This window comes from Nannobrachium achirus (genome assembly GCF_963921795.1).
Source record: "Nannobrachium achirus genome assembly, chromosome: 13".
NCBI classification, from domain to species: domain Eukaryota; kingdom Metazoa; phylum Chordata; class Actinopteri; order Myctophiformes; family Myctophidae; genus Nannobrachium; species Nannobrachium achirus.
In genome coordinates, this window is record NC_137833.1 from 26,412,257 (window position 1) to 26,426,113 (window position 13,857).

Sequence of the window (13,857 nt, forward strand, 5' to 3'; positions counted from 1 at the left end):
GGCAGCGGGCGCCCCAAATCTTAAGATATTTTGTTGACTAAAACAAAAAACTTTTCAGATGACTAAAATTTGACCAAAACTAAATTTAATTTTATTCAAAAGACAGTTTTTTTTGCTGTCTGAATTAACACTGACTGGTGTTGTGTCACATTCCTGGAGTGCCCTGGAGCTGGCCAACCGATCACTGTTTATGATTCCATAGGAGCTGCTGGGAGATTAAGCAGACAGTGTCCTGTGTGCAGCTTCAGATTACTAGCTCATCTTCTTTTCCTGTTATGAAATCAGATTAATTCAGCTGTTGGGAGACATAATGTCCGGCCCAGTGGTGGTACGTACGCGGGTGTCTGAAAGGGCAAAGAGCAAAGTACCTGGTATTATCTGGTCGAAAGAGGCATGATGTGGGCTATATGCATCTCAGTTTAATGTGAGGGTTTTAATTCGACATACTGTATTGTGAATGAAACATTAAATCTGTGAGATTAAGGTCAGGGATGACGATTGGAAATTCTATGCTGGTAACATTTTAATGTACTCTGGGAAATATAATACATTATAGTGTTATAGCCTATAGGACTTTTTATCTGCATTGTCTATAAGTCGACAAATGCACAATTAATGCTCTCCTGACAAAGAAAGAACATTAAAACAAAATGTTGTATACAGAGCTGAGTTTGTTTTGATTATGGCACATACTGTATAGGGGTGCAACAGTTAATCAAATCAAGCTATGAGCTTGTAGATTGGCTATTTTAGCAATTATTGCATGCAGTTACAAGTCAGAAGAAATAGATCTTAAAGGTGTTGCCATTGAACACATTTCTTGGTTATTTGATTGAGTTGAATAGAATAATCGCTAAGAAGATAATCGATAAAGTTGCACCCCTAGTTGCACCCCCGTAGACACATACAATATCGTAGCTGTCGGGCAGAATTTCTTATCTCCATATTCTAACTTTGTGTTTTTGTTAATTAAAGCCAAAAGCCCTACATGATCATACTACAGTCAAAAATAGAAGATAGCTTGAAAAACAAAACACATCGTTTTGAGCTTGTAGATCTGCTACTTTTTCTATTATGGAATTTGAATCCTGAAAAGATAATAGTTTTGGACATCATACAAGGTTTCCACCACCCAACAGAGACGATATACAACATTTGATTGTCTGCCATGACAATGCATAAGAAACTAGCATCAGCCCCTCCTCAAGAAGACTCAATTACCAACCACGATTACCAAGATAGGGCCCTGCCAGTCCCAAGGGAATATGGTCGTCCTGGGACTCACTCATGCATCAAACAGGCTGAGATGTCACACTCGACTCAAGATAAACATCCGATGGGATGTGTGTGTGTGTGCGTGTGTGTGAGTGTGTGTGTGTGTGCGTGCGTGTTAAATTTGAGAGCCTATTCCTACCAACAACTGTCCTTCTACATTAGATGCCTCTAGACTAGATCAGTGTTTCTCAAACTTTCACATTTCAAGGTCTCCCCTTAACTCTGTGTACAAGTGTACAAATGAGACCTCCCTAAAGGAACCCACAGGGTCCCTGGAATCCACTTTGAGAACCACTGGACTAGGAAGGCGAGCACAACTAAATAGTTAGCTTGGAAACCTAATCTATCCAATTACAGATATGGATAAAAAAGGTCACCACTTTTGACCCAGAGTTAAGTCAAAGATCCTTTCACTTGGTGGGACTCAGTGGAGCAAACTCTCCCAGTACTCCATAGATTCTACAACCTTAGCAGATAAATATGACACATTCTTGACCCCAGCCTTAGCATCATACCTCCAAATACCACACACTTTCCACATCGAATGCCTACGTTGCTAAACTTAGATATGGGCTATCCAGGTAAAAGCAGGTTACAGTACATGTTGGCAATGCTGCAAGTCACTCTATATAATGGGTTATAAGCATTAGATGTTAATATATAACCCAGGAATAAGATCTTAGCGCACAACACCTTCGCAGCACCATATGCGATTGGACAAAGTACAAAACCACTTCTCTCCTCTTGCTGTTGTGTATATACGCTGCTGCTGTTGTTGTTGTGTATATATAAATTGATCATTATTATTATTATAATTTACTGACTTTTACTATGCTATCACAATGTCTGAGGAACTGAACAAAAATACCTGTATACAAGACACAATAATGACCACTTTGAACTTTTCATCTATTATGCCTTTAGGCTTGGTTAATACAATTATTATATGGGTTGTATGGGCTCTACAAAGGGCAAGGAGCGTGACTAGCATGTTAAATCCCTGCTGATATTTATCATAGGAACGAACAACATACATACAGTATACCTTTATCAACAATTTAGCAGTAGTGTGAACTGTGAACTGTATTTTTTTTCTTGCATTTTCCCTTTTGCCATTTTAGGTTATTCAGCAACATTTCCAAAGCTTTGGTCAGCTATTTGTCCCGGGAACAGAGGCGGGGGTGGAGAGAATCCTCCAAACTACTGTAATAAAACAGAGCTGAGTATACCAGTAAGACTCCCTAATCGGGAGATAAGCGACCGTAGGTGGCTTATGTCCACAAATAGGGCAAAAATTTGTTTTTCCAAAATTCCTGATTCCTGAAAATTCCTGATCCATGTTGATGACATGAGTGTAGACATGCTGTGTAGTGATATTCGTGATTTTAGGGCAAAAACTGTAGGAGCAGTGTCCAAAAATGTGTTTTAAAAATCGGCCTGAAGGTGACGCTAGAATAGGGCCATGTGAGAAATGAGGGGTGGGGTCTCCGCGTTGCCTTGGCGGACGAATAGGTACCGGCCCCGGCTCTCGCGGACGCTCCTAGCCCGAGTTACGGCATTTTATGTGCGCTGCAGTGGCAGGGGGTCCTCCACTGGGGGCGCCACCACTTTTGCATCCGTTCTGGAGCACCAGGAGTCGGTGGTCCCCGGGAATTCCCCGTGAGCAGCCCCGTTGGGGTGGTCATTTGGTCATTTTTGCACATTTGGTCATTTTTTACATCTGGGGGTCCCCCAGGGACCTGGGGGTCCCTGGGGCTCCGGGGGTCCTTGGAGGTTGTAGTTTGGCAGGCAAGGAGTGTGTGTGAAAAATCTGGCATGGATCGGGTCAACGGGTGCGGAGATATAAGCAGGGAAAAAGTGTGACGTGTGAGCACATTTGGTCATTTTTTACATCTGGGGGTCCCCCAGGGACCTGGGGGTCCCTGGGGCTCCGGGGGTCCTTGGAGGTTGTAGTTTGGCAGTCAAGGAGTGTGTGTGCAAAATTTGGCATGGATGGGGGCAACGGTTGTGGAGATATGAGCAGGGCAAAAGTGTGACGGACTCACTGACTCACTGACTCACTCACAGACAGCCGGTGGAGGTTTTGGTAGTAAATGCGACCTACGGTCGCAACCAGTGTTGCGGACTCTATTCTTCTATAGGGTTTTTGGGGGCCCATGAAAATCTGGGAAAAGATTCAAAGTTTTAGCCTACGTTAGCTGGAAGAAGACATAAGATTTGTCACAACAAGCTAGAGGGGAGAAATGGTAGAAAACAGGCAGGCAGCACAGAGGAGTTGGAATGAAAACAATGCAAACCAGCCAACAGGCAGCAGCCGCAGTTGTGCTGAGAATGGAGATGCCACAACACCCGTCTGCCCGCTGTCTCACACACACACACACACACACACACACACACACACACACACACACACACACACACACACACACACACACACACACACACACACACACACACACACACACACACACACACACACACACACACACACACACACACACACGTATTGTCGGGTGGAAACCTTGTATGTCCAAAACCTTCCTTTTTTAGTTGTTATTTTAAAAACTATTTAAAATCGTGAAAATAGGCGATCTACAATAACAAAAAAATAGCAGAACTACAACCACACAATGCCTCACAATGCGAGGCGTTGTGCTTGTAGATCTGCTATTTTCACTACTTTTGTGCAACACTCTTGTATGATGAAGTAGGGCTTTGATTTTGAAAAAACATACACGTTTGAAACTTGGACATACAAGGTTTATGCCTGACGACGATGTGAGGTTGCCACGATGTGCAATACTGTCGCTGTGGGGAAGAAACATTATGTTGCTATATTTCATCTTTTTAAATCATTATAATATGTCGTAACACAAAAATAGCTTATCTACAGGGAGGCTTGTATCTACGTATCGGATTGTGGCAGGTTGTGAGCTTGTAGATTTGCTATTTTTCCAATATTCTTGGAAAATGTTTTATTGGCATGACCAAAATAGGGAAGACACATTGAAAGTGGTTGAGTCTGTGGGTTTTACAAATATTTAACTAATGAAAAGTATTAACCGGAGCATGTGACTAAATAATTTAACTACAATGGATCCACAGGAACACAGGTTCTTTGAAAAGTAAATGTTTTGGACATACAAATCTTTCACCAGGCAGTGACAAATATGTCTGCATAGATAGATAGAGCTTAAATCATCAAACTTTTACAAGAAACCATTAGGAAGGAGGATGTGCAAAAGCCACAACTGCCAGACAGGAGACGTAACAGAGATATAGATGGTGGTAGAGTAGGGGTAGAATAGTTGTTGCTTGTAAAATAATGGTTGAAACTACTACACTGTGCCATACATCAAGAGCAAAGCTGTCACAGAATCACAATGGTGCAGAGAGTGAAGAAGATAAGCTATGAGAGCTGACGGCATATTTTCTGATGTACTAGTGCCATAAATATAAGAAGAAAAAAACATTAATGGACTTGCAGGTCATCCATTGACTATTTGTTTTAAAGATAAAGGCATAACTGTAAAAGAAAAAAAAAAATCACACCCGTGTGAAGTGGAGCTGTGTGTGTGTGTGTGTGTGTGTGTGTGTGTGTGTGTGTGTGTGTGTGTGTGTGTGTGTGTGTGTGTGGATCATGTGTACCGATTTTTGTGACATTTGAAGAAAATATGTAGGAAAAGGAGCAAAAAGTGTGTTTTGGAGAAAATTCAAGATGGCGGAAAATCTATCATGGCGCAAATGGGCGTGGCCTATATGGGGAGATGCGTCATGACCCAAGGAATCCAGGGAAAAAATATTTTTAATTTTCCGACCTACGGTTCAAGAGTTACAGGCCAAAACGTAAAGTGGGGTGTTATGGCGCCACCATGCGGCCAAATGACACAATTATTTTTTATTTAATCCTTGAAAGCATTATGAACCTCCTCTCCAAGTCTTGAAACTCTAGCCCCTATGGTTTGCGAGAGACAAATAATTGAATGTGAGTTTTTGCAATTCCCATTATAAGTCAATGGGGAAAATTAATTCACTAATAAATTAATATCAATTAAACTATAGAACCTTTCTCTTAGAAAAGTAATAGCCCACGATTCCTGAGTAAGCCGGTCGATTTGACATATGGCGCGAGTGTGTGGTGGCAAAACTGTGGGACTAGTGGCGTGCCGAAGTTTAGGAAGTTCAGGCTACATACAGACAGACAGACACACAGACAGACAGACAGACACACACACACACACACAGACCCACACGGCCATGTATAGGGAGCCTGTGTTTCACACAGCTCCAAAAAAGACAGCAGCAGATGGGTGTGTAGAGTTTTGGGAGTGCCACAGTAAAAAATGAAAAAGTGGCAGTAGTCCTATGAGCTCATTTGAAATCGTGCCACTCAGCTGGACATCCACATATGCTGTGGGCTAACTGAGCAGCAAACAGCTGCAGACAAAGAGGCCCAGCCCCTGAAAGAAAGCCAAAGCAGGATCTCCAAAACAGAGGCCCTGGGCTGGGCTCACGGCACGCATGGTCTTTCAAAACAGTCTATGCTGAAAAACACAGAGAGGGCCCACTGGCTTGAAAACACACCTACTCAATTATTCGGCAAACTAAGACACTGTGGGGGCTGTATTCCAAAACTGCCATGTCACAGACAAATTACTTAGAGCCAAAGCTGGTTGACAGACGACATCTAAGCTAAATACACAGATAAACTGATATTTTGTAGCATTCATCATCTATACACAGTATTATGATTTCCAATTACATATCGGGATGGATGGAGTATAATAAAGGCTTATGGCAAGCAGCGAGTCTTTTCTTCTGCTGCACTGTAATGAGTGGTGAGCTCTAAGCCCTCAGCCCATTAATAATCTATAATCAGCCTCACCCTTATTGATCTTTAATACCATCAGCACCTGGTGTGTCATGCACCGTGGAGAGAGTAGATAGGGTACAGGAAGAGGCAGGGGCGTGAAATTATTAAATAGTGTTGTTGGGCCTTCACTGCCTTGTATGGCACAGTCTCCAGTGCATTTGGCCCCACGGCACGTAGTCTTATAATACAACTACAGGCAGCGTTCTCAGACTTCACACTACACCCACTGCCACTTGGCACCCATACAGCAATGGAGCTGTTTACAAAACAATACTTGTACAGGCCTAATCGCTTCACGTTGAAGAAGAGCTATGGAAACAACCTCTGGCAATTCTGATGTCATCCCAAGTCTTAAGTCTAACATCAATGCTGCCGTTAACGGTGTCCTGTGAAACTAAAAAAAGAGGCATTCAACCCTAAATAGGGAAAAGTAAATCCATGCATCACTGACTCTTAACAGAATGGTACAAGAATGAGAAAAGGACAGTCAACTGTCAAATTAGAAAGCCAAGACCATCACTTTGAAGTCTACAACATTAGTAGACTTTGAAGTGATGGTCCTGACTGTACTGTACTACAGCATTATTCACTGTTGTCATCACTCTCATAGGCTGGCTTCAAATGAGCTGAACCGATACTGAATCTGATTCACACAAACAGCCCAGATGGAAATCATGCTGAAAACGCATGTCTGAAAAGATCACATCAGCGGATATATTCTGCGCGTTTTCATCTTAGTGAGATTATTTTTGCCCACTCTTTACACACTCGTGCACACACTCCGCACGGAGGGCAGGCAGTATACATTAACAGTATCATGTGAACGCACATACATACACACACACGCACAGTGTGGAGGAAGCCCTCTCCTGGCCTGCCCCCTTCTCGTCCAGAGTGGAACAGATCTAGGTCAAAGCTGATTAACGTGCACACAGCTCCCGTGCGCTTTCCAGTCAGGTGGTGGTGATGCCTGCTCCCTGACTATGATTACAAATAGATGGAATATCACATCATTCTGTAGTCAACACTACTACATGGTATCTTCAGTATTAGTTAATGACTTTTTCCAACCAGGCGTGGCATCCCTATTTTGACTTGACTTGTGTCATCTGTCATTATTTGACAAAAATGTTGATACATTGCAGTCAGTAGCAAATCTGGCTTTTTATTTTTCACTCTACGTTGTATGACAAAGTATAAAGGGTATAAATTGGTAGAAGGCAACATGGGTGTGTGTACTGATGGGGACCAAAACATAAACAGTAACAGTTACGCTCTGACAGTTAGTGTAGCACCACTATGTGTGTGTGTGTGTGTGTGTGTGTGTGTGTGTGTGTGTGTGTGTGTGTGTGTGTGTGTGTGTGTGTGTGTGTGTGGGGTTATATATAACTACAGGCCTTGGCGTTGGCCGGCAGCAGGGGTGACTCAAGATTAAGCCACTACAAAACATGCAAGAGAAGAGATGAATGAAACCTCTGATAAAACGGATTTAAAAAATAGCTAGTAATTAAATCTCCACACACACAGTTGCTCGGACAGCTCAAGCTTACTGTAGTAGTTAGTGCTCAAGAAATAAAGGATGGCTGCTACTTATAACACTGAACACAGAACACAGAATAATATAGATATATATACACGTGTCTGAGTTACTGTTGGCCTATTTATAAATGGGGTTGCAGTGGACTGGGAAGGCATGCATTGCAATGCATTCCATAAACCAAATCAAGTCCAGGCCACCATGGATGGAATTAAGCAACTGTGTTGTGATGTTGTTAGAGCCTGTTTACTCTAAAGAGCAAAAGCTTGTGATGAAGCAGCAGCGGCAACATGCCATCTGATCTGATTGACACACAGTTGGCTGCACTTAGGATAACTGTACTGTTACAGTATATCATGCCCAGGAACATAATACTGTAACATACCAAGCAACCCCCCCCCCCAGGGCACTAGTCCTGTGGATTCCAGGGACCCTGGCTCGGGGTGCCTTTAGGCGGGTACAAGTATGTAACTCTGACAGTGGACAAATAGAACCAAATGGACCCCAACGGTTTCATTTGACAGAGTTAATAAGGATACCTTGAAATCTAAAGGTTTGAGAAACACTGCACTGTAGTCTATGCTCAATAAATGTGTAAACTGAACATGCCTTTGATCTTAGGACAGCTAACCCCATAATCATATTTCTTTTTTATTAAATATTAGCTAGCTCAGTTTGTCGTTTATAGTAATATTTTTAATGAATTAACGAATAAATGTTTTACTATCATAACATGATGAGAGAAACTCTGCTATCATGGCTTGGCACAGCTTTAGCATAGCTACGTCGCTGGCTGGTTAGCTTGCTAGTTAGCCAACCTAAACCACATAATAACAATTTGCAAAATGTGGGCAGCTAGCTTATTGACTACATAACGTTACCCTCCACAAAGACAACGTGTGTCGTATAGCGGAGTTATTTAGCAATGCAAACGGGCTGTAACTGATTTGTAAACATTGCCATGCAAAGCAAGCTGCTCCAGCTCGCTCCCTCCTCGACACAACATCATTATATTGAGTGGTGTAAAGTAACTGAGTACATTTACAGAGTACAAGTACTGTACTTAACTTACGTACATTTTTTTTTGGTATTTGAGCTTTACTTGAGTATGTATTTCCAATTTCCAATACTTTTACTTCTACTACATCTCAGAGGAAAATATTGTACGTTTACTCCACTTACACTACAATTATTTGAAAACTTGAGTTACTCATTACTTTGTAGATTTGGATTATTATTACAAAACACTTCAAATAGCCCATCTATAAGCTGTAGAACTGCTATTTTCAAAAGATTTTTAAACATTTGAAGACTTGAAATGGGATAATGTGCATAATGAGTACTTTTACTTTTGGCACTGTAAGTACATTTTGATACCAATACTTTTGTACTTTTACTCAAGTACATTTTGAATTCCATCCAGACTTCTACTTGTAACAGAGTATTTCTACATTGCAGCAATGATACTTTTACTTGAAGTGACAAATGTGAGTACTTTTCCCACCACCACTGATTATTACTGATTATTCTTGTTGTTATTACCTTGGAACACAGCTCGGGGATGAGCGGTCTATCTCCCAGGTCGCGAAGAGGTTCATCGGCACGGGCACGGCGCCGTGGCCGGAGCCCAGAGCGCCGGCCCCGGCCACCGCTCCTCCTCCTCCTCCTCCTCCTCCTCCTCCTCCTCCCGTCCCCGGGAGGGTGGTCGGTGCCGACGGTCCTCCGCCGCCGCCGCTGCTCGGGTTCAGGAAAGCGGCCCGGACGCCTCCTCTCTCTACAGCCGCCGCCATCATCACCTCCTCTCCCCCACACAGCCCTGGAAGTGGAAGCAGCCTCTATAGAGCTACAAAAAAACTGTGTCGGTCGTTCGGACTGTAATATGGATAGCGCGGGAGGGAGGGGAGCTGCTACGGCTCTGCTCTCTCTATCCTCCGTCGACCCTCTCTCTCTCTCTGTGCGTCTGTGCTCTGCTTACACACAGAAACAACACTGCACGGTCTGCACGCACGCACTGACTGACTGGGATACTGATGGGCGGGGCGTGATCATCCTGATGTTCCCTGTCCAAGCGATAGGGGGCAGCATAATGCCTAAATTAAATGTTTACTATTACGATGGTGTTTGTTTGATTGATTGAAGACTTTATTAGAAGTTTGCATAGGAAAAGGTACAGTTTCATGACGGTACAGTTCACTGGTACAAGGTCTACTAAAAGGAGATCCATGAAAAAACTAAGCTTATTTCCACTGGAAACCATTGAAGTATCTCATATAACATTGAATGACAGACAAATAGAAAACAGTACTATGCAGTAGATATGTAAAGAAAAACAAAAAAGAAAACAGTAAGTCTAAACAAACAGTATATGGGTGGGTGACGTGACGTAACGTTTTCGCTGTCCTCGGTGTCAAACATGTATAAATAAAAAATATATTTGTCAAAAACCTTCTGAATATTGTGCAGGACATTAAGCTTTATGTGAACTTACTCAAGATTAAAACATTTCATTCCTCATTTCTTCAGAATCTTCAACCAAACATGGCAAAACTCATATGGTGTGACTGTCCTGACCTTGTTTCTCAAAGTGGGAACTTGAATAAAACTAAGAAAAAGAATTGCTAAAAATCATTTGAAAATGAATTTAGGCTAAAAAAAATGTCTATTTTGAGCCTATATCTTTTCAAAGTCAAAGCATAATGTTTTCAGTCATTTCTGATCAAAAACATTTTGTCCCCCAACCCAAAATCATTTGGTGTGACACTAGTTTGGAAAAATTAAACAGGCAATTATTTGGACACCTATTGGCTAGAGAGGTCCTTCTTCTGTAAGGCTATTCAGCACTCCCAGCACAACTGCAAGACAGGTGTCTGAGGTGAGTTATGATTTTAACATTTTCATGAAATGCCATCTTGTTGAAACGTTCACAAACTCACCATTCTGGATGTCTTTTGGTGTGACACCTTTTCTTTAAAAAAAGCTTAAGTTATTTGAAGTTTTGGTCATATTTCCATGTAGATCTAGGCTGCTTTGTTATAGCTAGCATGCTGTTAGCATGCTAATGTGTACATAGTAGCCTCAAGGTAAACCTAAATGCAGAAAACAGTAATATGGTGTGACACTTAATCATATGGTGTGACAGGTCTGCTTGTCACGCCATATGACTTGATTGTCACACCATATGATTTATACTGTATTTAACTACAGATATAACAATAAATAACAAAGTTCCATGTTTCTTTTGTACATTTAAACATTTGTTTTAAACATTTTTACATAAAATGTAATTTAGCTTCATTCAGTGATACTTCAAATTCATCAGACAGAGCAGAAACCCCTTCACAGAAACCTTAACATATTGTTTCAATCTAAACAATATTTTCTCTTTGTCTTAAACTATACATTCCATTTTCTTTTGTCAGCTGGAAAATGACAAGTGCTGAGAGAACGAGAAAGTACAGGGAGAAACTAAACAATGACCCAGCAAGGAGAGAGGAGCCAAAGGGGCGAGACTGCATTTTCTAAGAAGAGCAGGAGGTTGTCTGTGGCATAGCAGAACCACAACAAGGCAGCCGGTTTGCTACCCTCACCAAATACGACTGGCTGATGTACAATACAGTCTAAATGTATAATCTAATCTGATCTAATACTTTTGTACTTTCACTCACTGGACTGGACAGTGGACAGTGTTAAGGTAGGACCCGAGACAAAACTAGCGAAAATAGCTGATCTACAAGCGCTCAACACGTTGTGCTTGTAGATCAGCTATTTTTGGAGTTGCGCAACCCAGCACTCTTTAGCTAGTGGAGATGTGGTGTAATGTCATGATTCCTAATTACATTTGTTCAACACAAAATGCTGTGTTCAAGTTCAGGAGACTTCGGAAAAAAGCAATTTACCTGAATGCTGAGTTCTGTTTCCACTAATTGGTGTTAATAAAATGTTGCCTTGGCTCCAAGTGTGGCTATGCGCCTTATTGTCTCTTTAGGATCCTTCTGCCGTGGGCCGGCAGAAGACTTAGGTGTGTGTAGCATTCCTGTGCACATCCTCATCATCCATCTACTACTACAATTCTTTCTTATCCCATGTTAAAGCCCTACAATAATATCCTGTTCAGAAATATTAAGGCCATGTTATCCTGGGTAATTGTTTAATCAATCAGTAAAGTTCAGTACTCACTAATAGGTAGGTTAAACACAGTTTGTTTTGACACATGAAGATATGATCATACGGTGTGACACTAAATCATTTGGTGTGACATTCCAAATAGTGAAAAATCATACCTTTATTAATGATTAAACCAAAAAAATGTTTATGCATTACATAGAGAATATTATCAGGAGGAGTCACAAATATTTGTGTAATTTTAGAGAAAGTTTTGACAGAATACATTTAAAATATGTTGTAAGATCATGAACATGGGCCTCACACAGAGTGTCGATTATGAAAAAAACATACAGATATAATTAATTTTCAAAAAACTATAGTGGATCACTGGTTAGTTATGATAAAGGACTTTGATAAAGTGAGTAACTTAAGAAAGATGTACTCCATTTTCATTTTATGAACAATTATTTTCATGTCACACCATATGACGATTTTAGGCACAAGTACAACAAACTGCTGAATAAAGTCTGATTCCAATAAAATATCTAAAAACAAAATGTATTTCCATAAGGTTGAGAGTGAGAAGAACAAAAGTAAATAACTTTTATGCCTGCAATTTAAAGTTTTTTTAAAAACACATTTTTTGGGGCGTCACGTCACTGACCCATATACAAAGAAGGGGCAGGGGAGGGGAGGGTTGGGCTAGGTTATTTTTTTACCAGTTGCGAATGGCTGCTGCCTGTAAGTGATTTTTCAGGGCAATTTTAAAGGATGCTAGTGATCCACACTCCTTTATGACCTTCGGTAAGGCTTTCCACATTTTGGTGGTATAGCAGAAAAAAGAGTTTGACCCTTTGTTGGTTTTGACTCTGGGTTGAAAGTGATCTGTGGCGCTGCCTCTGGTGTTGTAATTATGGACATCCTTAATGTTTATAAAGTATTTTGACAGGTACTTGGGTATCATAGTGGTGTAGTGTATCTTGTACACCAGGCCCATTGCAAGTTGCTGTACTCTGTCATCTACTCTGAGCCACCCCACTCTTAACTGGTGAGTAGCGGTGAGGTGAGTCTGATAGGGAAGGTGAAGTAGGACCCTAATTAGTTTATTTTGGGCTGTTTGGAGTTTAGTTTTCAGGGCTTGTGGGGCGTCACGATACCATACGTGGACTCCGTAGTCAAAGAGGGGCTGGATTATTGCACCAGCTATGGTCTTCAGTGTGTTGAAATTGACCATTGGGGCGATCCTCTGTAGGAAACGAGTTTGTTGGTTGATTTTATTTATTACTTTAGAAGTCATCTTTTCACTGGAAAGATTAGCTTCAAGGATGCATCCTAAGTAAGAGATTTCGTTTTTTCGTGTTATGACCTTGTCACCCACTTTGATTGTGAAGTTATCGACTTTTTTGAGGTTATGATTTGATCCAAAGAGGATGGACTCCGTTTTTCCCAGGTGAATTGATAATTTGTTGTCGTTAAGCCATGTGCAGATCTTACTTAGTTCAGAGTTAAGTGTCTTTTCAACCTGCAAGTGGTCCTTGCCCGAGACTAGGAGAGCCGAGTCATCCGCGAACAGGAACAGGTTGCAGTCGCAAGCAGATGCCATGTCGTTCACGTATATTAGGAACAACAGAGGTCCCAGTATGCTACCTTGAGGAACACCACAGCTTACTGGGAGGGGGGGGACAGGGTACCGTTAATCTCCACCACCTGTTCCCTCCCCACCAGGTAAGATTGCATCCAACTCACTGCTGCGCTGTCAAGACCGATGGCTTTTAGTTTCTCAATCAGAATAGAATGATTTACGGTGTCAAATGCCTTCTGGAGGTCCATCATGACCATGCCGCTATATTTGCCATCATCCGCTTCGCGTTTGATTTGGTCGGTCAAATAGAGAAGGCATGTGTCGGTGGAATGAGATTTTCTGAATCCAGATTGGAACTCGTAAATCAGATTATTCTCATCGAGATATCTTGCAATCTGTTCGTAGACTATTTTCTCCATGACTTTGGATATGGAGCTAAGAATGGAAACGGGACGGTAGTTTCCAGGGTCTAGTTTGCTACCTTTT

At 41.5% G+C, this 13,857-nt stretch overlaps 1 protein-coding gene across 1 annotated transcript in view; it reads right to left on the reverse strand.

The window, feature by feature from the left end:
• The window catches only part of LOC308297626 (phosphofurin acidic cluster sorting protein 2-like), an 87,640-nt gene extending 78,043 nt beyond the window's left edge, over window positions 1-9,597 (reverse strand). Inside the window, exon 1 of the mRNA XM_080741136.1 lies at window positions 9,228-9,597. Coding sequence (XP_080597262.1) covers window positions 9,228-9,478 — 251 coding nt within the window. The 5' untranslated portion in view covers window positions 9,479-9,597. The remainder of the gene's footprint in view (window positions 1-9,227) is intronic.
• Window positions 9,598-13,857: the final 4,260 nt, after the last annotated feature.